The sequence below is a fragment of the Delphinus delphis genome, chromosome 14, assembly GCF_949987515.2.
Source record: "Delphinus delphis chromosome 14, mDelDel1.2, whole genome shotgun sequence".
Lineage (NCBI taxonomy): Eukaryota > Metazoa > Chordata > Mammalia > Artiodactyla > Delphinidae > Delphinus > Delphinus delphis.
The window spans coordinates 36,494,926-36,522,471 of NC_082696.1; the positions used below are offsets into that span (position 1 = coordinate 36,494,926).

Here is a 27,546-nt window from a genome sequence, read left to right on the forward strand (position 1 = left end):
TCTCAACCACTGCGCCACCAGGGAAGCCCATGCCTCATGTTTTTAAAGCACAGCCAGGAGGGCAGTGTGGCTGGAGGAGGGTGAAGGAAGTAGGAGATAAGGTCGGAGGAATAATGGGGTGCGGGCGTGAGCAGAGTGTGATGGGGCACATGGTCACTGTAGGGACTAGCTTTTGCTTTGTGTGAGATGGGAGCCATGGAGGATTTTGAGCAGAGGGGTACGTAATCTGCCTTAGGTTTAGCAGTCTTGTTCTGGCTGCTGGGCTGCTGGGTTAGGAACATTGTGAACAGTAAGAATCCAGTCAGGAAGCTATTGCAAAAATCTTAGAGGGAGAAAGATGATGATGTCCTGTACCAGATTAGTGACAGCAAGGGTGCTGAGATGTTGTCAAATTCCACATACATTTCAATGGTACAATCTACAAAAGTTAATGACTGACAGTATGTGTGGGTGTGAGAGAAAGAGGTCAAATTCTTGACTCGAGCAGCTAGAAGGTTGCAGTTGCCATTTACTGAGATGGAGAAACTATGAGAAAGCCCGTCTTGGGGACAGGAGAGTGCACTGTGCTGGAGAAGCTCACTAAGGCAAATGAAGACATTGCTTAGGAATTTGCATATAGACCTTTTCTCATAGTTCTCCAAACTTTGTTGATCTGCCTACTGATTGCTGCTACCAGCAAAACTTGTATCCTGTTTGGAATTCTAAGTTGAGTTTGCTGCAGAAAGAAAAAGCAATTCTTAAAGCGTGAAATCAAATGAAAAGAAAAATAAATGAACCATCTTAGAAAGCTTTAGATCCTTTAGCAAAACTGGCCCCATAGGTATCCAAATGGAAAATGGGCAGATTTTTACTCAATTATTCCCTGTCTACACAGCTCAATGGCCTTCATTCCTCTCAGAAGCCCTCATCTCTAACAGGGGCTCTCCACAGGGTCTCTCAGGCCCCTGGAGATGCTTCAGAATTTCTTTGGTAGGGGAATGGTCAGTTGTCACAAAGGTGGCTGATACTGGCATTTCGGGCTGTTCTTCAATGTTTGGGACATCCCACACAGAAGAGATTTAGGTTCCACCCATACAATTTTCTGACACACTAGACATTCATATAGGTGAAAATCTGTTTATAAATATCTGAATATGTTACCTAATTTCATTTTATATATAAACGCAAAATAATGTTTGTATGGTTTTACTAGATAATTTTTTAGTTACTGTATAACTACGGTGTAAACTAAGAGTGATTGTATTCAGAATCTAACTTCATTTTATATATAAGCCCCAAAGAGGTATGTATGATTTTTATTTATTTATTTTTATTTTTATTTTTTTGCGGTACGCGGGCCTCTCACTGTTGTGGCCTCTCCTGTTGCGGAGCACAGGCTCCGGACGCGCAGGCTCAGCGGCCATGGCTCACGGGCCCAGCCGCTCCGCGGCATGCGGGATCCTCCCGGACCGGGTCACGAACCCATGTCCTTCTGCATCGGCAGGCGGACTCCCAACCACTGCGCCACCTGGGAAGCCCCTGTATGATTTTAATGTATCTTGAATTTTCTAGCAATAAAATTGTATACATTCATATGTACATATGCATACATATATAAGCATACATATATACACACACACATATATATACATATACACTAATTTTGTCCTCATTTTAAAATGTCAGATAAAAACGATAGCTATTGATAATATTTAGGCTTCACTTCATGGTTTCTTAAATCCAAATTTATGCATTTTAAATGGGTTCAAAAATCTGCTACTTTTTGTCTTTTAATGTCATGGTACCTGAACATTTACATGTTGAAATACATATTATTTCATTATATTTGCACTTATTTTTATTCTATATTACGAGGACAATATATTGATTTTTAATGAAATGTTGTATGTACTCACATTATACATTTAATCTCAGACAGTAAACAAATATTGAAGTTATTAGTCATAAAAATGGGGCATTGGATGAAATACAGTTTATATCCTATAAAACATTTGTCACCAAACAATCAGGCTCTTCTCACAACTAAGGTCTAGGTTTTGGCACTTCAAGAAAACAGTAGCAGTGATAACCGCTGCTTCAAATTTAGTGATTTCAAGCAATCTGGAGAGTTAAAGTGGGTAATTAGTGGTCAAGGAGAAGCTATTTTATTTTCTGCAACGGGCACTATTTAAAAGCAGTCACCAGCTGCTGAACATACTTTTGCAGCGATGTGTGAAGTGCTAGAGAATTGCAGGATTATCTATAAAATCCAACATTAATACCCTAAGTTCTTTCCTCAGTAACCATAGGCTCTATAGCTATAGCTCAGATATAAGAGCCCACAGACAGGGTTTGTGCTAATTTGATGTGAACAGGAGCAAATTAATCTTTTCTCTGAATCAATACATTTTTGCCAAAAGCATCCTATTACAGGATTTAAGAGAATAAAATATCTGAAAGGAAATATTTTGACGAGCAAATTCCTTTAATTCCAAATTCTCAATAAATTATGAATATAATGTACTTTCCCCTGCCTGACTTTTGGTTCAGTTACTTAACCTCTCTGAAACTGTTTCTATATCTTTAAGTGGTGGTAATTACCCCTTTCTCACAACTTTCCTTTGAGATTTAAATGAGACAACAAATGTAACTCACATACTATTGAACCTATCATTTTATTATTACTGTGAAACACCTTCAAGTTTTATCAAAAGGCATTTAATAGTTAAGATTTGGAGGGCACATTGGAACTTAGCATCTTAGTATCACATCTGAGGATCTGATGAGATAATATGCGTGTAAAACTGCAATGGAGAGTAATATGTAGTAAATATCAGTACATGTAGATAGTATTGCCATTATTATTACTGTGCTAACACTACAAAGAAAGACAGAGCGTTGTACAAAGGCATTTTTATGAATAAAATAAATCTGGCATATTAGAACTCAGCACTCCCTGCTCATATCTTGGCATTTCTTAAAAAAAAAAAAAAAAGTGACTGTCCTGTCTCCTAAAAATAGGATATATGTTGACCTTGGAATAAAATAAATGACTTAATTACCCTTAATTCATAAATCACATTACTTATATATTAGCCTATGAAAATGTATAACTTCCTAATTAATTATCCCCATTCAATGTTTTGTAAAATGTCCTAACTAGAGATATGTTATTACTTATATAAGAGAAAAATTAAAGTGGTCAGCTGCATGTCATCTAGTTGGCTATGACTATATTTGTACCACATTATATAAATGTTTACATAAGTATTTCTCTTATCTGACATTAAGGAAGAAGGTAGTTTGGGGTAGGGATGTTTGAGGAATTCCCCTTTAATTTTCCAAATTATGAAAAGCTAACCATTTTGAGAAATATTAACACCAACTTTGCTTTAGTAAGCCCAGTATTCTTAGAAACATTGAACTTTTACCTGAGGAAGGAAAAAGAAAATGTAATAGTCAAATCCTTAGAGATTGCAGAGGCAAACAGAGATGTGTAAGCAGCTCCAGAAAGCTGTGATGTTAGAGTCCTTCTGTTCTCTTGTTAGGTTTTACTTATTTTTACTCATGAAGTATTTCCAACATTTAAGATTTAAAGATGATAGTGTAACAGACATGCATGGATTTACCACTGATATTTAATAATGTTAACATATTACAATATTTCTTTCAGAAATATTTTTGAAGAGATAAAATTTTCTTTATATACTGCCTTTTTTATAAAATTGTTTCTTAACTTTAACTTCCTGCTGGCTTTAAACTGGCTCGCCTCAAATTATTGGGTAAAAGGGCCTGAAGGTGTGTCCAGCTCTCTTTTGAAAGTACGTATGTTAAAAAAATATACTCAGAGGGCAGAAATCTGGCCTTTGTCGAGTTTTGAATGTTAAAACCCCATTTTAAAAAACATTTTAAATAGAAAAACATGATATAGCTAAAAGATAAAACCTGGTTAACTAACACTAATTGACTAGTATTAAACCTTTTGAGGAACAATCAGAAGATTGGATCATTAACCATTCTTACAGAGTTCTCATTCACATTCCTGAAGGTTCATGATTGTTTTTATCTTTAATGATGCTTATTATAATATCAGACAATAATATTAGAGATTTCTAATTCTTCTAAAATCTAAAATTGTTCAGGCCTTTAGAATCATCCAGCTGGGGTTTGCTATGACCTAACACACATTTATTAATAAACTAAAATAAATAATAAAAAGACTTTCGGGGAGTTCCCTGGTGGCCTACTGGTTAGGATTATGGGCTTTCACTGCTGTGGCCAAGGTTCAATCCCTGATTGGGGAACTGAGATCCTGCAAGCCGCACAGTGCTGCCAAATAAAAAAAAAATGACTTTTTATAAAGTATGCGTTGAACAATAAAATTATAGGTGGTCGCCATTTTCTGGAAAAAAGGAAATGATAAAATAATTTCTTTGTTTTTTGCTTTTAATTTAGTTAGTGGGGTATTACTGTACCATTTAAAGAACTATCAATGTATACTTTGGAATAGTTTAAGTATTTCAGGCTTTCAAATGATAATATATATTAAAAAAAATTTGCACTTAATATTGTTTCCAAAATTTTTTATGAACAATATAAATCTAAAGTATACAAATGAAACTGCTTACAACTGCTTACTTGTTTTGTATTGTATAATCTCATGTTTGTTAATTTTTAGGTGTGCATCTCACTTTTCACTTTCTTTGACAATTTTTTTTCTTATTAACTCAGAGTTTAGTATCTAATCTGTGCTATAAGACACAAGTCTCAAATGAATTTTTGCATAAAACTGAACAAATATTCTAATACCTCCAACAAAATTTAAATCTGCTATTTGCTTTAAATTTAATTTAAAATTATCATGAACTAGATTTAGTCTTGTGGTAACTATTTTCCAGAGAGACATTTTAAAATTAGCATATATTTCTGGTAGGTTAAGAATTTATACAAAATAGAAGACACATTTTGAAGATAAAAATTGGTGTCTCACAAGTGACTGAAGAATACTATGAATTAAGGAAGCAATGAGACTCAAAAAAAATGGCTAAGAAAAGTTGATCTTACTATGCTACTATTAATTTTTCATAAAAATGTCCTATAAATAAATGACTTCCATAAATGCTTGTATATTTTTACACTAGTATTAAAAAAACACACTTATGAATAAGTATCTTGATTGTATATGGGAGAAAAAATGTTTTAATACTCATTCTGATTATCTGCCAAAATTCAATTATAAATAATAATTTTGATTTCTCAGCATAAGTCAAATCTCTTCATAATATTATACCATCTATTAAACTGATCTTTCCACTTGAGATAAAGATAAAAACTCATTACAGGATAAATAATAATTATAAGCTAATGAAAGAAAAGTTGGTTTATTTGGAATACTAATTGAAATAATGAATTGATTATCAAACCTTGTATGGATGCGAAAATTTTACAAAAGCATAATCATTTAAGACTCACCAGTACAAGCACAGAAGTTTTTTTAAAAAATTAGCAGCTACAAGATTAGGGAGCTCAGAAAAGAGCTCTTATATATATTAATTTAACATATGTTTAGAGAAAAATTACAAATCAATGGGTAGGGGGACACATTTAGATTAGATGCTATTAATTTGGAAAAAATTAGTGTATGTATCCAATGCATAATAAACATCAAAATAAGTAATGGGTAGATCAAAGAGTTAAAATATTTAGAAATTAAATACTAAAAAGAAAGAAAGAAAATAGACCATTTATCAAGCTTCTGGATGATAGATAACTTTTTACGCTTAGTAGTAAAATATTTATAGAAGATATATAAATATAAATATATTCACATATCATATATATGTGTGTGTTTATGTGTTCTTTCTTTCCAAAAATAAAAAGAATGATATATTTGGTCAAACACAAATTTTTAAAAATTAAAAAAATGCACACACATAAACCAATTAAGTTTAAAACAAATTATCACTGATATAAAAGAAAGTAATAAAAGATACGAAAAAATATGTCAGAAAAGGAATTAATATTTTCAAATAGAAAATAGAGAGCTCATATAGTTTGATAATAAAAAATATCCCCAACCTGACCTAAACAAGTGGGCAAAGGATATGAACAGTTAATTCAAAAAGGGGCATTTCAAACTCAAAAATACATGAATTCGTACTCAATCTAAAAGCAAACAAGACAATTCAAAATAAAAGAACAAAATATTTTTAAAGTATTAAATATGCATTTAAAAATACTTGAACTGCTAATAAGAAATGATCATACAGAAATAGGTTCTCAGATTTTTCTGGTGGAATTATAAATTGTTTCAGTCTTTTTAGAAAGCAAATTGGCACTATGTACCAAATACTGAAAACACTGATATCCTTTAACCTAGTAATTCTGTCTTCAGGAATATATGCTTTTAAGGGTCCAAAATATGGAAAAATACATATTCAAGATGAATATCAATACACTATTTATAATATATAGATATTTTTTAAAAAACCCCGAACACCAACAAAGCCAGCTTTGGTAACTAATAGCAGAAGGATATTTAAGCAAATATTACTTAGTTAATAAATGTTACGAAAACTATTTAGTAACATAAGAAAGGTTTGACATGTTAAATGGAAAAACAAAGCATATCAAATTATCCCCATACTACGATTCTATTTTTTTTAAAGCTACTTAAATAGGGGAGAGACCGAGGAGACACTAATATGTTAACAGTGAGTATATTGGAGTGGCAGGATTCTGGTGAATTCTTTCCCTCTCTTTTCCAAATTTCTATCATATGTTATATGACCTTTATGAACAAAACAAACATTTAAAAATCAAAATAGGGCTTCCCTGGTGGCGCAGTGGTTGAGAGTCCGCCTGCCGATGCAGGGGACACGGGTTCGTGCCCCGGTCCGGGAAGATCCCACATGGCGCGGAGCAGCTGGGCCAGTGAGCCATGGCTGCTGAGCCTGCGCGTCCGGAGCCTGTGCTCCGCAACGGGAGAGGCCACAACAGTGAGAGGCCCGCATACCACAAAAAAATAAAAAATAAAAATAAAAATAATTATTAAAATTATGAATCAATCTAAGCAAATATACCTGTGCAGGGTACATAAATATACTTTGGTCACAACAAAATTTTAAACATATTTGATCATTACTGAAAACATATTCATATGAAAATATACGATAATTCTTTTGTTCACCTGGAAGCACTGTGTGAAATTTTTTTCATAAATTCCTAGCATCTTCCTTTTTCATATTTATAAATTTTAAAAGATTATTTATAAAAATAAAGCCTTGGAATATAAAATACTAATACACTGAATAACATCTCCTTGTGGATTTCTAGTATTAGAGAGGCTTCATGGGCAAAAATATAATCTTATGGTCCAACAACAATGACAAAAAAATCACAATTAAGAAAGTGCAAAACTTTAAAGTCATATGCTTATAAAAGCCCTGAAACTATCTGTATTCAAAACGAGTCATAAAATACGACTTAAGCTGACATAAATTTTATGGAACCTGGATCTCACCAGCAAGTAGATTCTCCACTACAAGGTAGTCATGTAAACTCATTCCAGGGTTCTTTGGCTCCTTCCCCTTCAGCTATTTAAAAGGTAGTTCATTTTCAAACCCCAACCTTTTAGCTATTATTTCAAAAGAGAACCAGCATGTATGCATCCTCTTAGCTGTTTATCTATATTTGTAAAAACTGTGGGAGCTGTTAGTGCATTCAGTAAATTCCTTACAGCTGGGTGCTTTTTCTTTCAATACATCGAGTTCATTTAATGTTAGATTGAGGGATTACAGTAACAAATGTATGTTTTTATGTATTACCTCAACTCATTCAGAAAATCCCTAACATATAATGCTGCAGTAGTCCTCATTTAGCGCTCATTCTTAGAGCCAGGCCAACTGGTAATTGTTTCACAGCTTTCCAGAGGGACATAAAGTATACTTAAGAACAAAGTGTCAAGCAGAATGACTTAAACAGCGCTCCTGAATTCCTACTGGCCTTTATTTAGTTTGAAACTGAGCAGTACCTCTGAGTAAATTGGAAAGGCAACACAAAGGGGGAAAGGCCTCATCTTCCCATTGTTCTTCAATGGGTAAAAAATAAAAATCTAAGGAGCAATTGATGCAGTGATCTGAAGCAGCCTTACTAAAACACCACTGTAAAGCAATTACACTCCAATAAAGATGTTTAAAAAAAAATCAAAGGGATAATTGTAAATGAATTTGCCTTCTACATGGAAAACAAAGAAAGCTTTAACTCAAACATCTGTAGACGTCACTTTTAAGAGAGCCAGGCCATCCAAACTATTTCAAAAATTTCTTCCAATTGCTAAGAACATAACATGTTCCAATTGATAAGAACATAACATGTTATTTCAGGCAATGCCTTACTTACTATACATATAAACTAGTATGTGAATTTGGTGTAGTGAATCTGTGCATTATATTTATTCTCATTTATAGGCTTCAGAATATACTTCTACTACTTCAAGCTTCATTCACATGATTAATTTAAAAAATTTTCCTGATAATTCAAATTTCATTTATCTTGGTGCTAAGCATCCTGGAAGGAATTGCAAAATTATTCTTGAAAGAAAATTAGGCCCGGTTTAGACATGATTATCAAAAATAAATTTGGCACAAAATGGAAACCACACGTGGTGGAGTGTACATATGCATTTACATACATATAATTTTCTAAAGTGAGCTTTAAAAAAAAAAAAAAAAACTTCAAACTTCAACAGACCCCTATCCTGTAAGAGTCAAATCCAAAGTTTTCTGGCTGGATTTACATGCTGATTTGTCTATAGGAGATCGTTCCCTGGCTGTCTGCGTGGTTGACTTTCAACATCTAGGTCTCTGCTCAAATGCCTGCTAACTCTCGATTACTTGCATGAAAGTAAAATGGGATTCATAAAGTCCTGATTTTAGCTCTTAGCTTCTACATCACTGGATTTACAAAAAGGGAAATGACCAGTTTAATGTAATCCTAAAGTGATAAGCAATGGCAGAGGGGAAAAATCCCAAAGGATTACAAGGATTCAGAGCCTACCTAATTGAGAAGTGATTATAGTACATGTTGGCAAACTAGAAATAATACTTTATATCATTTTTATATGAGCTTTTTCCTGTACACACATCTCCATTTTTAAATGGAAAATTAGAATTTTGAAGTTTAAGATCCATATTTATACGTAGCCTCCTTAAATTCTGAAATGTAATGTAAGAATATACATTGTTTATATATAAAAATCTTCATTTTAGTTATGTAATGTAATTACTCTTCTAAAATGAAACAGCAAATATTCTTTTTCTCCACCTCTGCATTAAGAAAGTTATACAGAGACTTCACTTCAATATTGTAAATAGTATTGTTCAGCGATAGCCAGATGCACGTGTTTGTTTCCTTCCCTCCCGAAGTTTGTCTCACCTTGCACTTCGGACACTTCTGGGCGTTCCTCTGCCCATGCTCAATTTCGCTGGCCCAGTGACGCAATAATTTGTCTCCTTTTTTGTACTCCTTGCAGTTAACACCTTCATGCCAAGGAGAGTGGCACTTAAAACACCAGATGAATTGGCAAGTGGGGCACTGGATCTGCATAAGGAAAAGTAATATTAAGTACTAGTAGATATATTAAATTGTCTAAAAAGATAAGAATGGTGATGCTTAGGGAAATTAGCTAAAAGGCTATAATTGGTCCAAATTTAAAATACCTCCCCCTATACAAAACTGAAACTAGAATAAGATATGACTGTTCTGTTATTAAAGGAGGAAAGAATTGCTTTGGCATGGGTGATCTGACTGTTTGTAGACCACACTAGAATTAAACCCTTTGGATATTCTGGAAATCAATTTGACCTTAAGAAAACCCCCTAGACTGAAGCACAGAGTAAAATCTGAAGGCTCACAATGCCCCAAATCCACACTCAGGCTTCTGCCCTTGAACTCGCCTGTCCCTTGAACCAATTTTCCAGGCATTTCCATCGCTCTTCTTACCAATGGCTTCATTCACTTTTATAAAATCAAAGCTCCACAGATGCTTCATCAAATGAAAAATGCACTGGCAAATAAACTACTATACCAGCATTTGCTATGATAATGGATATCCATGGTTTGCTATTAATCTAAGGGAGGTTAATTATAAAAATAATATAAAGGATCTTATTAGAAATATATACGTATGGTGGTCCTGTGGCCTGTACCTAGGAAACCATCAGAAGATGTCTTCGTATGTTCACTATGTGGAGGTGTATGTGAAAAATGCATGTGTATGTTTTGAAAATATCTGTCTTCCACTTGACATGAAAGACACTTTATCTGACTTCCTGTATTTTGAATAACAGTGCAGCATCCCATTCTCTCACCATATTTCTGGTCCTCACTCTCTACAAACATATGAGCATAACTTGACTTTCCCCGTTCTGTTTGATTAAAGTGAATTAATAAAATGTCTCACTATAAACAACTGACTATTCTCTGTGCTCCTGCAAATCACTGAGCATGACTGAATTTACTGACTACACTTTGAAGATTAGTTAGAATTTCTTTTGGTAAACTGTATACAATATCACTACTTTCTTTTTCGGAAAACCACTTTTTTGACAATGGTGGTTCCAATCTATAGATTAACTGAGTGGCAATTACAATCAGCTCTTATGTTTATACCTCAAAGCACGGCAGTATTCATCTATGTCAAGGATAGATAATGTTATTCCTATGCAAATATGAGTAACAAAAATACTTTCTCTTTTACTTTATATCAAAACAAAATAGTATTTTGTCATAAAATTCTAAAAATCTTCATGTTTATTTATTAAAATGCTGTTATATGGTAATGTTTATACTGCTGCATAACATGCATAATTTATCTTTATCAACGAAATAATGCTGTAAGGTCGATATGAACATCATAAGTTTACAGATGAGGAAACTAATGCTCACAGATATTAAATAACTTGCCCAAAGAAACATAGCAAGTAAAGTTCTCTGACTTCAAGGCCAGCATTGTTTTCATTGGCCAAAACAATTCCTCATACTAAACAGCATTCTTGCTTTGATGACTGAAAACCAAAGTGTAAAAGTCAAAGAAGGTCATGTGGTTAATCTATTCAGTAAATCAGAATTCTATATGACTATCAACATAAGGTGAATTTTGAAAATCCCTTTCAAGATTTTACTCCCATAAATTAGGAGACCCCTTGTTTTTTTTTTAAAGGATGATACTATTTAGTCATTTAAAATAGCCATTTTTGCCTTTTCTGATCATTAAAGTTAAAATAAGTTATTTTTAAAGTAAGAAGAATGAGTCGAAGCGGGTAAACTCCAGATAATAAAACAATGTAAAAAGATCACTTAAAACAATGAAGAATACGTGTGAATATTACATGGGGGCCTACGTGAATGTAATTTTTGAATGTAATGAATGAAACGGGGAAGTCGAAAAGACTCACTTTTCCTCCTGCTTCTGCCACTACGTCAGAAGGGCTGGAATATTTAATTCAGTTCTCTTCTATTAGACATTATACATAATTCTAAATTACTGAACTCTAGCATTGTTAAATTAAAAAAAACCAAACCTCTGGTTTTTTATCAGTCAGTCTTAGATTATACTTATGAAATGAATAGTAGAAGAATGACTGTAATGGGGGCTTTGAAACTGGGATTAACTCAAAGGATGTCAGACATTATAATGGTTCAAGGATCTCTGTGACCAAGTGCTGAACTATCGTATCTATGGATCTCTAATGAAGACAATTAGAAATGTAGGTTCTCCTAAGAATGATAAGGAATCTAATACTCGGTGTCCTTCCCAGGGACTCTGGCTCCCAACTTCACATAATAAACAACTAAGTTTCACTGCCGATCCTCACAGACAACACAGACTTGGTTGCAAACTATGAAAGGAGTTTTGCAGCAAGCTCTCAAGTGAAGATAAATAATTTAAATTCAGACTCGCCTGCTTACTGTCTCACTGAAAACATTAAAATAACTACCGCCTTGCTTTGGATTAAAATAATACAAGGACTAATCACCAATCCCAACCACCTTGTTATTCAAAGACTGCACCTGAATTGTTTAAATACTGACTTTTTGGTTTGAAGATGCCTTATTCATTCCAACCGTAACCATATTCAAAATTGTAGACATGAACACTGCATCTTCCTCCACACGAAATGCCGTCTCACAGCCACAGCCCTCCCACACAGAGTGCCTGCCTCCTGAGTCATTATATTCACACAGCGGTCACCACACTCTATGCTGGCTACTCAAAGTGTAGTTGGGGAAGCGGCAGCATCGGCAACACCTGGGAGCTTGCTGGAGACAAAGAATGCATGTCACACCCCCGACCTACTGAACCAGAGCCTGCATTTTCGTCCCCATGTTAAAGTCTGAGAGCATTGCTCTGTATCATGTGACCCCACAGCACTGGCCACAACTGATTACACCAGGGATGAGTCCCCAGGCTAAAAGCAGAGATCTACTTGTGGGCAAGAAGCCTACGAGGTGGCTGGCAGGAGCTTTGGGCAGAGCATGTTCCTTGTTGAACAGAGATTAGCCAAGACAGATTTTCTCTCTTGTGGAATGAAAAAGGGATACATGTGCACTCTACCTTGGCTGCAGAGGCAAAGACAGAGAAAAGCTAAGTGAACACAGTGCAGATCACTGGAGAAGGGAACAGCAGTCATTTTCACTTCTAGTAACACAACAGAGGGGCTCTCATGTCCTCAGAGCTAGTGTCTGGTTCTCCACAAGGCCTGCCTGGGTGGCAGCTGAGACTGCTTTCTTGCCCTTCCTACTACTTCCCGTGCAACCTTATAGTAAAACGCGTTAAGTGAGGGGGCTTGAAAGACAGCAAAGCTCTGCTTCTTGTAATTGGAGAAGGTCCAATGAACACAATCTGTCTATTGAAATCTTAACCAGATGAAATGCTACTTGCTCCAAGATGTCTTCACTATTTCTCCCAACCAGATTCAGTATCTTGCAGAACTTACATTACAGCTACATTACACGTAGCTATCTAATCTCCCTAACAGCCTACAGGTTCACTGAGGGCAAAGGCTGCTTCTCATTCACTCTGTTTCCTAAGTAACACAGAACTTGTGGCACATGGTAGGCACTCAGTAAGTTCTTTGTAAAATGAATTATTTTGCACAGAGCAAGTACTGCATATTGGCTAACATTACATAAATTCCAAGAAAACCCAACATGTCTAATTTATGACCAGTGGCTGAGATGGTATCATTGCTTCTTAGATTACCAAATGATGTTTACTAAATATTTTACCCACATAACATTTTACTGAACATCATGATTAATGTGCAAACTCTTCTACAAGAGGCAAGGCTAAAAGTGTTTCAAAAATAAAGTTATCAGAGTTAGGACTCTTGACTAACTTGTTCTATAATCCATCAACAATAAAAGAAACTCATATTACATTTTTTTTACTTTTGAATTCCCTTAGTTTTTCTAGAATTCTGGGCTACAGTGACACTCAGATGACAAATTAAACCAACCCACTTGCCCGAAGCAAATGGTATTTTCTCTTGACAGTTCATCATGCCAATAAAGAAATAACCCACATAACAAAAACAGAATTCAAAACCAAAGAGCATCCCAAATAAGTCTTTTCTTGCCTAAATACTATACACTCCTATATTCATAATTATTTTAAATAAATCACAAAATCATTACTTATCAAACTCAAAATATTAGACAACATACTCGACAAAATCGAGTACGAATTAACTCGATTTTCCAAGAAGAATCTGCTTTATTAGAAATTCAGATTAAGACAAATACTCAAGAATGAAACATTCATCAAATCATTTGACTATTCAACAGATACTTATTGAGCACCTTCAAGTAACAGATACTGAGTGTACTGATTTTAGGCACATCGAAAAGAATGAAAATACTGTCCTCAAAAAAATTACTGAAGGCAGACAGATATAATAAACCGCAAGAGCTATAAAACCATGTAACACCTGCTAGAGTAGACGCTTGGACAAGAGCGTGCCATGAGAAATGTGCCTCAGGGAAGGCTAAAGAGTAGAAGTCAGAGAGAATACGGCCTTGGAAGATAAGTGGGATGTCACTGGGACAAGTGACAGGATAACACTTCAGGCAGAGTCCAGCCTGAGTCACCATTGAGGCCTGAGAGCACACGGTGCATTGGGGAAATAGTAAGTGCTCCAGTGGGGCCCCAACAGAGGTGTCACCTCAGCTGGGTCAACCCTGAGCCTTGTAGACGTGCCCAAAAACAGGGTCCAATTAGTCTTACATTAAGGTTCCTATACTCCTGATGTGTCTTTCAAAACACACTGTGGTCCAGAAACTTCTTATACGAACCATATAGAACTTATGGCTGTCTGACTAGTATGTCCTAAAGAAACTGATCAATATACATGTAAATAATCACGACATCTTGTAGTTATAAAAAGTTTTGTAACAACTTAAGGAGGTTTTCTTGAAGAGAAGAATATTGTGAGGAAGTGCTGGGTGTTACAGACAGGAGAAAAGAAGTCTCTTATGTGTGACTTCAAATACTTTCAAGGAAGCACGATCTGCTCCCTTATAAGATCAAATGCTAGAGCAAGAGTGGCAGTGGCGGAAGGTTCCCCAAGTGGGAAAGATGACTTAACTTCTTGCCTTGATTTTATTCCCTAAGATTTTACCTCCTACTTGGGAACCTCTCCCTGAATGTAGTGCCAATAACACATGGGCTTCATGAGGCACCTGCTCCCTAAACATAGTCCAAACGTGGTCAAGTGAGCCTTCCCTTAATTTCTCACAGCATAGCTTAAACTAAACTGGAAAATGAAAGGGAAACTTTCCTAAAGGTTGGGGACCAAATAAGGACAAGAATGCATAGTAACTCATGACAAGATAACCTAAATGGAGATAGAGCGTTTATTCATATAAATAACCTTACCGACATCCCTCTTATGGTTCCCAGGCTCCTTTTACATGTGCAACACACTATTTATTGCACAATACATTCACTTCAATACTAGCTTTTATTTTCAACGGAGAGGCATGCTTTCCTAGGGCAGTATATCGGAACTTGGGAATGGGGGTTTTGTTCTTTGAAAAGGGTCCTTCCTCTCTCCCTAATTTGAGAATCACTGTTCCATACTAACCCATCTTGCTTGTATTGCCAGGAATCATCTTTAAGCATTTATAGACTCTTCCTCCAAACCTAGAGAGCAAGGCCCAGAGGAATATCTGAGTCTATTTCTTCCACCTCTTCATAGATGAATATAAAGTGTACTGGAAGATTCTGCTCTGATTTGCATAACCCAAATTCACCAGCCAGAGCAGGATGGCATCATCTGGTTTTCAAAAGGACACGCTATTCTGAACACAACACAAAAGGCTAACATCTCACAGAGATACCCATGGAAAGAAGCAAGAGGGCTAAGTACAGAGTGTACATGAGAAAATGGGAGTATTCTCTGTAGCCAATAGGTGAAGCAGAAGAAAGAGATCTCAGCCTGAAGGTAACAATGAATCTTTCAAAATGGAAGGGAATGATTTTATAAGTAGCAAGTTTCCTAACAATGGAAGTGTTCAGTGTCTGAATGGTCACCTGGTAGGCATTTAGACTAATGCATGGGGTTCCCTTACAGTTCTGAGATGGCATATATGGAAAAGTAGAAATACAGAGTCAAGTAGGTGAGAAATGCACAGTCCTAACATCTTCCAGATCATTTTATAATGGGCGCAAGGCTTGGCTTACTTTCACCCACTATTCAGCAGGTCGTCAAAGAGAAATGATTCTTCACTTGTCTCCTGTGCTGAAGATACAAGGGATGATGTGATGAAGTGAAAAAAACAGACAGTTCTCAATCCCATGGCTGGTCAATTTATGGTAGCCATGAGCCTCTATTATTACAATTATTGTAGTTTTTTCTTTTTTAAGGTCAGATGAAGGCTAAAATTTCAAATGAATTCCAATATTTGGCTTTTGTTGCTAGAAGTTCCAAGTACAAGTAAAGACTCTATCAAATATTACGGCTAACTTATGCATCAAGACAGGAAACAAAGAACAACTTTAGCAAAGCATCTCATTAGTAACTAGAGGGAGAAACGCATCCTAATAAAACTTAGTGGGCTTGCATCATAGCTGAGTGCTATGCATTTGTTTAGTGGAAACATATATAACACACCCTTTGTTTAAGATGGCTTCTTTATTTTTTTTTAATTTTTACTTTCTATTGGAGTACAGTTGATTTACAATGTTGTGTTAGTTTCAGGTGTACAACAAAGTGATTTAGTCATACATATATCTATTCTTTTTCAGATTCTTTTCCCACTTAGGTTATTACAGAATATTGAGTAGAGCTCCCTGTGCTATACAGTAGGTCCTTGTTGATTATCTATTGTATATACAGTCGTGTGGATATGTTAATCCCAACCTCCTAATTTATCCCTCCCCCACAAGATGGCTTCTTTAAACTGGGCTAGAGGACTTTTATCTTTATCTCCCTCACAAATCTATGCTAGCAACAATCATTTAAGAAACTACACTTGTTTTCTATCGGCTCCTGACATCAATGATGCATTACTGCCAAGAGAATTCACTGTGTGTCGTAAGCTAAACTGATCTTGCCAGGCTGATGCACAATCTGACTCCCAATTTGTAAACACTGTCAACCTAAAGTGATGGTGTCGAGGGAAAACAGAAGAGCAGAGCAGCATGCTAACTACACTTTCATGTGAAAGCTTTAAACATTTTTATAGATGGAAAAAATTCCTCACATCATGTTTACAAGAAGGAAGCGTAAGCACATTTTATTCATTTATTTTTTATCTATTTCTATATAAATGAAAATTGCTGATTGGAAGTACAACTGAAGAGGTACAGCTGGGATTTGAATAAACAAAGGACAGGCAGGCCCCCAGAAGCAGAAATAGTGGGAAACCATTGCCATCCCTAGGGCCAAAGAGACAAGGGAAGAAAGAATTTTCTGGAGCCCAGTGAGAATTAGAAACATGGGGTGGGGGACTATCTAGGGGGAAGCCACAGTCATGGAGGGACATAGCTACTGCCAGAGCTTTGGCACTGAATTAGGAAGGGAGTAAGGAAGTAATGCATCAACTATTCTCCTTTCCATCCTCCCTGCCAATGCCAACCCTTGGTTGAACCCAAATAGAGACTGAGACGGTAAGGGAGTTGGGAGAAGCAGTCCAAAGAGGTATCTTTCTGGAGTTTAGGACAGGTCATCGAGGTTTGAATAATTGACAAAGGAAGAGGGTAAGCTGGGTATTACTAGAATTCCAGCCTTTCACTTAAGCATATTTTAAAGTACACCAATTAGGAACAACAAACCCACCGACTTGATTATACTCTTAAAGACCTTAGAAAAGTTCTTTTCCGCATGAGGAAATAATGTATTTGTGCAGTTTTATAATATAAAATGTGATTTCAACCCAGAAAATTTATGATTACAAGAGAGAAAAAGTAATGCATAATATACAAGGTAAGAACATACAGGGAGTTTCCTCAGGACATTTTATTGGCTTTTTTCACCTTATGATGAGTCAAAGCACTGTTTTGTGAATTATCAAGGTTCTGCTTAATATTTGTGGGAGAAGAGTGGGGATTATTATTAGTTTTGCCTCAAGGAAACCATAAAGAGGATTATCTCCAACATGTTCCCTGTGTTGATTTATGCATGCCCTTCAACTTACTCCAAATCAATATGAAAAGGGGGATCGTTTCTTGGTCTACACTTGGAAATAAGAAGGAAACCCAGAACTGCCCCTACCTCAGTAAAACTCCTAGGAGTAAAATAAGTACATTTAAGTATCTGCAATCCTCTCCTCTCTCCCGTGAGAAACTGTAACTTTTCCCACCTCCCAAAACATATATTTCTAATTTCTGTGAATTCAGGGACCTCCTCCCCTCCTCAAATATTAATGCTTTCCATCAGATCACTCCTAGCGTTAGATCCATGCTTCTTGGATATCTCTTTGATGCCCCAAAGGGTCTTCAAAATTAACTTTATCCCACATTTCAAATGAATTAGTTTCCTATTCCCCAAACCTGCTCCTCTTTCTCAAGACACAGTCTGTTTCACCCCCCTTTACTCTGACCATCCATCAGTCACCCCAACTTTTATTCCACCTCTATTCTTTTTGACTCCTCAGTCCCTTCCCTAATAACCCAGGGTTGTTCATTCTGCTGCCTTTGCCTGATAGTGATAATAAGCATAATAATTTCTAGCATGTGTTGAGCACTTAGGATATATCAGACATGGTGCTAAGCACTTTATATGTGGGAACTTGTTTAATCCTTATTACACTCTTATGACAGGTATTATTACTACCACCAGTAAAAGATGCAGAAACTGTACTCAGAGTTACAGAGCTAGCATACGGCAGGCTGAGAATTTAAATTTGGTTTGAAGCCTGTGCTCTGACCCACCTTTTCTAGCATAGCAAATTCAACATTTCAAGGCTTAGTTTAATGTGTTTGCCCTTTACTGAAGCCTTCCCAATCTCTCCTGTCTTTTCTTCTCCTGTGCTCTCAGCATATTCCACCCACATTTATTAGGCATTGGCCCATTTATTCGTTCCCTCAAGACATATATTTTGAGAGAATACTCTACCAAAGTGCTTGACACAGGTTATCAGCAGTAAGCAAGTCTGGACCTGGTCTCCTAGAGACCAGTGGGAGAGACTTTAAGCAAATAACCACACGAATACATCATAAAATCTTAGCTGATAATTGCCATGGAGAAAACCTTCAGGTGCTGGTGATGTGTCTGTCTCCAGGCATCACCTGAGAACCATTACAACCATAACGCCAACATTTTTGTTTTCTTGATGCTAACTTGTTCTCTGTATTAACATTCATTTTGAGCTGCATTAATAAATTACAGGAACTGTTTAGGTTAGAAATTAGATTTCTAAATGGAAACTGAAGTCAATCGTGTAGAAATGGAGTGGTAAAACTTTTTGGCTTCATGAGTTGCAGGGATGAGAAGGCAAATGTTACGAATGAAAAGGACTGGATTTGACCAAAGGCAAGGTTGTCTCAATGTAAATTTCTCAATTCAGGAATATGCTTGTACTATTTCATATAGTAAGAGTTTTATTGCGTTCAGAACATAATGGAAAGCTCTATTTACTAAATTTTTGCCAGAAGATGTTGAGTGAGGGAGATCAGTTTATCCTAGAAGGTTAAACTGGCACCTAAAAGGTCTTGTTACTGCTTGTTGATATATTCTGTTTATCCCTTTTCCACCAGCAGTGTACAAAAAATTTACAAAAACCTATTCAAATGAAGTACCCAAACATGATATTTTATATCTCAAATTTCATATGTGATATACTCAAAGGTATTTCCTGCTATAAAATAGCTATAATATTTTCAAGCAATTCTAACCTTGTATGTTAAGTGCTTCTGAATTGACAGCAGAAACCATAATAAATGCTCAAAGAAGGACATCTTGGATCAGGACATTATAACTCGACTCACAAAGAATAATATTGAAATATACATTACAAGGGTTTTATTAATAGATACAAAACACAATTTAGGCTCTAAGCAATATTATGAAGAGAGTTTAAATTGCTCAGACATGTTAGACATTAGCAGTAAACTTTTTTTCTATTTCTGTTGCCTTATGACTCAATTTATTTTATTCAAGTACTTGAATTCACTGCTCTTAACGTTATGACAAACTATACCCATTTGGAAGTGGGTTCTGTTATTAGGAAAACTGAATTTTAAAAAATACAGCAAACCTAAAAAATATCCATTGCTTAGCCCCAAAGAATGATGATATTAGTCTCAGTTTAGGGTGCTATACTGTAATCATGAATATCACAGTGGCTTTGCTGGAGTATCCATGCCTGCGCTCCCTTTACTCATAATATCCAGACAGGTATGGGCATGTGAATCAGGTAGTTAATACTAATCTGAGAACTTGGAGTTTAATGATGAAAATGCTATAGAAACATTAAACTAAACATATAAACTAAACACTAAAAATCATTGCTTCAGGAATTGTGTAGAACTATGTAGAATATAGAACAGGGGGATGGATAATTTACCTCTTCTGTTATAGATCATCTTTTCTGTAAGAGTAAATAAGAGTAACAACAATAATCATCCCCAAGTTCTGCAGTAGCTTTATTTTTCTTGAGAGCTGCTTAATAGTTTCACTTTAGGTTGAGATTTTTCATCCCTCACCTATTACCAACGATTTTAATTGCTTCATGATCAACAACATCTAGTTTGTATTGATTTCTGCTTCATTTACTGCAAAGGTTCCCAATTCTGCTACATATTAGAGTCACCTGGTAAGGTTCAAATAGTTGCAAGACAGCTCTGGGGTGAGAGGGCTGTGGGCTGGAGACCAGGCACTGGTGTGTCTAAAAGCTCGCCAGGTGATTCTAATGTACAGTTAGGGCTGTGAATCAAGGATTTGCTCCCACAGTTGTTGCCATGGTTGCCATGCCTTCAGTCTTGCCCTCCTCTGACATCCTCTATATGCTGCCAGAATGATCTTCCTGCAATGCCCACAGAATTAAACTCAAGCCTGAGCACAGTGTAAAAGACTCAACATGATCTGCTCTTAAATACCTGACCAGCTGCCTCCCCGCTACTCTCTCTCCCTAGCTCTATCAAGCACTCATTTCCAACACGCCTGCCTCAGCCTCCAGGCCTGACGCTTACTCATCCCTTGCTCTGAAATGCTCTCCACTGTTTATCTGCCTGGAGAACTGCATCTTCTCCATGAAGCCTTTCCTGACACGCTAGCCCCCCTCCTCGGTCAGTGTTCTCAAAGCACGAGTGTATTGGGTTTCACGTTTTTTGACTACTCATATTGAACTGTCATTTTAGAACATATGTCTCTCTCACCTTCATTAGACATTTTTATGAGCAAGGACTGTGTCACATTTGCCACTGTATCCCCAAAACTTAGCACACTGCCTAGCATATACTGGCATTTTGTATTTGCTGAATAAATGAATAAACAGCATATTATACTATTTTCACTTATTATAGACAGAACCGGAGGAGGACTCACATTGGGTTCACTGAAAAATTTAAGCTTGTACTAAATTTTTTTAAAAGACTTAGTATTTAATATTTAGTAATAGCAATGATAATTACTTTAAAGATTAGTCTTTCAGTTAGTGAATTTTACACAGGTTAAAGCCAAAGAAGTTTAATTAAATCCTCAATAGTGCTCTAACGATGATAATCATAGCATCCCCAAACCATACATTTTCAGAATCATCGCCATTGTATACTCACCTTGGACTCGATAAGGGAAGGAAGCCCACTTAATGCCTACCACAAGTTGGCCTAATTTGGCTGTTCCCACCATGTGCCATCTAACCCACAACTCTGGTGAACATGCTTACTTTGTATTTGCTTTCTGATCTGGAAGGGGTGGGAATATGTCCTTTTTTCTTGAAGGTTGTAAAGTGCTTGCACTGAGGACATGGCTTGGTGCTGGAATCAATACGGCCAAGTTCCAAGAAGTACTTGTATTTGATGGAGTCTTCATGCGTTAAGTTATAGATAACCGTTGTTTCTTCCAAGAATTCAAAACATTCTGTGATAGGGCATTTGATTTCCACTTGGCCAAGTTGTACCTGTGTGAAAGAGCAAATGGGAGAGAAAAAAGGTGCCAGTTACTAAGCTTCTCTTCTTTTTTCTTTTTCTGTTTTCATACCGTACTGCTTATTTCATGATTACTGTAAAGGATTATCTGTCATTTTTCATGATTCCTAACATAATAAATGATAATCACTTTGGTACCTATATCAGACAGTACCAAATAAATAATACTATATAATGTTTCCAAAATGATTGATAGCGTGTTTAAGCATTCTCTATCATTAAATATAATGATAATCAAATATGAGAACTTAAATGGGCCTAAGCCACAGGCTCACCTAGGAAGCAAATTCTCATTCCATCCTCTGGAAACTGCAGGATGAGATAGCATTCAGACAATGAGCCAACTAAAGGAACAGCTAGGATGAAAATGTGTTTCAGATTTTTCAACCTTACTACAAAGTTTCCTTACTACAACCTTACTCAGCAGTAAACCTAGGGCACATTTAACTACTTTAAAAAGACAAAAAAAGAGGATTTTGAAAGTACGTATATATACTACATCTAGTAGTTTAAAAACATTGCTAGAGGGCTTCCCTGGTGGCGCAGTGGTTGGGAGTCCGCCTGCCGATGCAGGGGACACGGGTTCGTGCCCTGGTCCGGGAAGATGCCACATGCCGCGGAGCGGCTGGGCCCGTGAGCCATGGCCGCTGGGCCTGCGCGTCCGGAGCCTGTGCTCCGCAACGGGAGAGGCCACAATGGTGAGAGGCCCGCGTATCGCAAAAAAAAAAAAAAAAAAAAAATTGCTAGAAAAACCCTCTATTTTCCCTGACTCTTCCAGGCAAAGAACATATAACTGTTCCCATGTGCTCAGAATCATAGGAACAAGTAAGAAAACTAAACCAATCCTAATGCTTTAAAAAAATCCCTATGAGATCTGGCTACTACTGAGGTAATTTATAAAATGAATTTCTTCAAAGAACTACAGAGTTAGATTAGGAGAGAGGAGAAGGAATATACTGGAATGCTGCATTTACCATTTATTTGGTAGGGGATTCTACAAACGGTTAGCATTAAAAATTACAGTATAAGATTCAAGTACAAAGTGTGGCCACAATTAAATTTTAAAAGATGAAGAAAATAAGCTACTTTGAAAGAAGGAGGACATGGAATTGTTTTCCACAAGTAGTGAGCAAGAACTCTTTATATTCATAGCATCATAATCTCTTTTTGCTCATCTTAGGGTAGCAGAGGGAGGTAGTGAAAGCTCCAAAAGGCAAACAACACTAAACCATTTCTTTTTCACTTGGGTGAACCTGACATTCTGAGAAGGCAAAACACATTGACCTTAATGAGAAAAGCGTGCTATGAAAATGGAGGGAGGAATGAGGAAAAGCCACGTGATCCAGGGAAAGAAAATCTCTGCAGTGAGCAATTAACAAAACCCCTAAATTCATAGTAACTTTTCTTTTAACTTTGCTGTGTATCTGGCACAGACTTGAGGAAAGGTAGAGAAGAAGCTACAGGCTGAAGGATGCCTGGGAACAATATATTTCATACTAGTAAAAAACATGAACCAGAAGGATAATGAAATGAAAACATCTGGCTTTGGGTAAACCATTTTATTAGTACTGACCTGCTGAAATGTAAGTTGCTCTATCATCTTATGCTACAATTGTACAAAACATAGTCCAGAGAGGTCTTTCAAATATTAGCCCAAAGCAATTTTTTCTACTTTTTTTGATGAGTCTGCTTATAGTTACAATCAGATTTTATTTTTATACTTGTTACAGAGTTATTATAACCCAAATTATGTTTTGTAATAAATTATTTTCAGTTACGGCTGAAGGCAGAGGCTGTACAGATGAACTGGGCTCAGAGCAGGAGGGCAGAGCATGCAGCCATGTTAGGAGTCTGAAGTAGACACCTAAGAAAAGAGAAAACTTCCGTTTTCAGCATGTGAAAGACAATTTCTTTTCACTCCATATAGAAGGAGTCCACTTGGATCATCTCAAGGGACTCTCGCTTATTGAAGAGCTGCATACTTTGGGGAGTAAGAGCTGCAATGTTTTACTCCCAGGTCAATGTTTTAACCTGGCCTCCCTTGCCTCTAAGTTTATTTATTTTAAGTATATAAATAATAACAATGGAAGCAGTAATTTCACAACCACCCAGAGAGTCGGGTCGTATAGAAATGGACCGTGGTATAGGGACCAGAACCATCCAAGGCAGCTCAAGGGAGAGAGTAATCTGGTCACTCTTCCTGCAGTGGGTGTTCATTACCACACCACACTGGGACACCTACCATCTAACGTCCAACCAAGTGCCTTTTCTTCTTCAGTGTCTCTCAAATCTGCCTGTAAGTCTATTCTATTTCCATAGCACACACAATTTCCTTATGCTTCACACCCTCTGCATTTTGCGTATTCCATACCTTCTCTTCTCTCTGAAAGCTCCAAAATCCCTACCCCACTACACTGAGCCAAATGATCTCGTATTTTATTAAACAGACAGAAGCAATATGATCACATTCCTTTATCTTCCCACTACAAACTCTCCCAATCTATGTCTGTCTCCATCTTTTCTGTCTTCCCTCCTTTTTTTTGTATTCTTCCCTGTTATTTTTTTTAAGGATCATACAGCTTGATCTATTCTCTTCATCAGATTTTTTTACAGCTTTTTAAAAAAAATTTATTTATTTATTTATTTATTTGGCTGCTTAGGGTCTTGGTGGCAGTACTCGGGATCTTCGTTGTGGCCTGAGGGATCTTTAGTTGCAGCATGTGAACTCTTAGCTGCAGCATGTGGAATTTAGTTCCCTGACCAGGGATCAAACCCAGGCCCCCTGTATTAGGAGCGCGGAGTTTTAGCCACTGGACCACCAGAGAAGTCCCAAGTCTTCCCTTTTTTTCAGCTTTTATGTTTTTCTTTCTTTGTTTTTAATTTTTATTTTATATTGGAATATAGTTGATTTACAATATTGTGTTAGTTTTAGGTGTACAGCAAAGTGATTTAGTCATACAGATACATATATCTATTCTTTTTCAGATTCTTTTCCCATATAGGTTATTACAGAGTATTCAGTGGAGTTCCCTGTGCTATACAGTAGGTCCTTGCTGATTATTTTGTATATAGTAGTGTGTATATGTTAATCCCAACCTCCTAGCTTATTTCTGTCTTCCCTCCTTTTACAGCATAAGGCCTGAATCTACTTCCAGGACAACTGCATGAGTCTCTTGAAGTGTTTGTTGAGAATTCAAATTTCCTGGCCCACCTACGGCTTATACAACTTGAATTATTGCTGGTAAGCTAATATTTGGCAGTTTGGAACAATTACTCATACAATCCTTTGAATTACTCATACTTCTTCATACTAACAATATCCCCTTTTTCATAATAAAATGCTACTCATGACCTATGCAATCTCTTGGCCTCTACATGTCTATCTTTTCCAAATAATTTCCTCAATTTCCGAATAACTTCCTCAAAAGATCACTAAAAACCAATAATCATGATTAAGCAAAGTGCATTCATTTATTTATTCAACAAGGTACATATTTCATCAATTCATAAGTATTTCAGTATGGGTCTAAAGAAAATAAGAAATCTTTAAAAAACATAATCACGATACTAAATATTTCCTAAAATGACAATAATTCTTTAATTTCAATTTAACAGTTTCAATAACATCACCTAACTTCTATTTATAGGATTTTATGTACTTAACATCCTTAAAACAAAGGTCTAAATTTCTGTTGCGGTCAATGCTAATACTACTATTTATATCACTGAAAAATATGCTCTCTAATTCTGAACAAAAACATGTCCATTCTTGTAAGACAAAATTACTTAATTCTAAAACAATCTCCAAGGGTGTTAGTAAGAGACACAATTATCCACTAGATAATTATCCACTACCTCAAGCTAGATGGCTAATTTGTCACTTGGGAGAACTCAAAAGTAATTTAATGCCACAGCCACAGGTGAGAGAAACCACTGGAAAAGTGACAGATTAATTAATGAACTCTTTCAAAAAACAAAAAAAGAGAGAAAATATAAACCTTGGATTCGAAGCTCAGTTTATCAAGTGCATGGTTTATGAATTTGATCTTGGTTTTAAGTGTTGATCATGATAGTTTACAGTGTGCCTTGGCCTTTTGTTCACTTAATACCAAGGGATTTCAGATTTCCTCTATCATTAAAAAGGAACATATTAGTATGGCAGAGGAGAAGAGAATACCACAACAAAAGCAATAACAATAGTCATGAAATGTATGCAGCACCTCCTCCATGCCAGGCACTGTTAGAAGCACTTTCTGTGCATTAATTACTTTGTGGCAGAGAGGCACAGTCATTTTTAGGTTCTACATTTCTCCATAAGGCTGCTTTACTGATAAATATGCTTCTTTGTTTACTCAGCAGGTATTACAGAGCATTGTGCTGGATGCCTTTGATTTTTTTAAAAAACTAATGAAAACCATCAAGTCAAATATCCCAGAAGTTCTCTCAACCCCAAGCAAGAAAAATGTAAGGAAAATCCACTTAGGCACATCAAGTAAAAGTGCCAAGTACCAAATACAAAGGAAGTATCTTAAAAGCAACAGAGGAAAAAGACATTCCCACATAGAACACTTCAGCCCCAGGTCCCTTGCTGGTAAATTCTACTGAGAATTTAAGGATGAAATAACACTGATATTACAAAACTAGTCTTAGTGAATAGTGATAAAAAGGGGGGAAAAAAAAGGGGGGGATCACTATTCAGGTTGTTTTATGAGGCCAGCATAATCATGATACCAAAACCTGATAAGGACATTTCAAGAAAGGAAAACTACCGACTAATCTCTTCGTAAACACAAATGCAAAAATCCTAAACAAAACATTAACAAACCAATCTAGACAATACATGAAAAAGATAATATATCATAATCAAAGTGGGCTTATTCCAAAAATGCAAGATTGGTTTAACATTCAAAAATCAATTGCTATAACTCACACATTAATAAAATAAAGGAGAAACATCATATGATTATCTCAATAGAAAGAGGAAAGGTTATCTGATAAATTCAACATTCATGCATGTTAAAATCTTAGCAAACTAGGATGAAAATTCCTTAATCTAATAACGAGTATATATAAGAAAATCTACAGTAAACCTAACACTCAATGGTGAAATATTGAAAGCTTTTTTCTTAAGACTGGAAATTGGGTGAGTACGCACTGCCACCATTACTAAATATTGACTAGAGCTAGCCAATGCAAGAAGAGAAAAAGAAAAATGAAAATAAAATAATTAGAAATGAAGATATAAAATCCCCCATTTTTTGCAGATTGCATAATTGTATATGCAGAAAATCCAACATAATCTACAGATAAACAAGTGAATTTAGAAAATTTGCTGAATAGGTCAATACACAAAAATCAAACTTACTTCCATACACTAGTAACAAGCAATTTCAAAATAATATTTAAGCAATAGTATCACTTATAACATTAAAAACATCAAATATGAATAAATGCAACAAACAATGTTCAATACCCCTGTACAGAAATATCTGAAATATTTTTGGGAAAATGGAAAGAAGCAAATTAATGGAGAAATATATCAAGTTCTTGAACTGGAAGATTCATTAAAGATGTAAATATGGTCCATATTGACCTACAGATGCCAAGCCATCTTAATAAAATTCCCAGCAATTTTCTCTCTCTCTTTCTCACTCTCCCTCTTGCTCTCTCTCTCTCTTTTTCGAGGGGAATCATCTTCTAATTCAAAATTAGAAGATGATTCTAAAACTATATTAATTACAATAGTGTGATGCTGGCACAAGGATAGATAAGGATAAATATCAGAAAAATAGAACAGAAAAAGAGTACAGAACAGAACCACTTACATACGAACACTTGATGTTTCGAAATTATAGAGCAGTGGGGACAATGTTATTCTTCAATAAAGTGTGCTGGGTCACTTAAATATCTATTAA

The 27,546-nt window shown here is 36.0% G+C and overlaps 1 protein-coding gene across 3 annotated transcripts in view; it reads right to left on the minus strand.

The window, feature by feature from the left end:
- The window catches only part of RNF217 (ring finger protein 217), a 137,071-nt gene that overhangs the window by 32,948 nt on the left and 76,577 nt on the right, over positions 1-27,546 (minus strand). For 2 of the 3 annotated variants that reach the window (XM_060030015.1, XM_060030014.1), the window contains exons 2-3: positions 21,370-21,603; positions 9,415-9,579 (exon numbers count right to left, since the gene is read on the minus strand). In XM_060030015.1, the coding sequence (XP_059885998.1) occupies positions 9,415-9,579; positions 21,370-21,603 (399 nt within the window). The remainder of the gene's footprint in view (positions 1-9,414; positions 9,580-21,369; positions 21,604-27,546) is intronic. The other variant, XM_060030016.1, reaches the window with a different exon arrangement.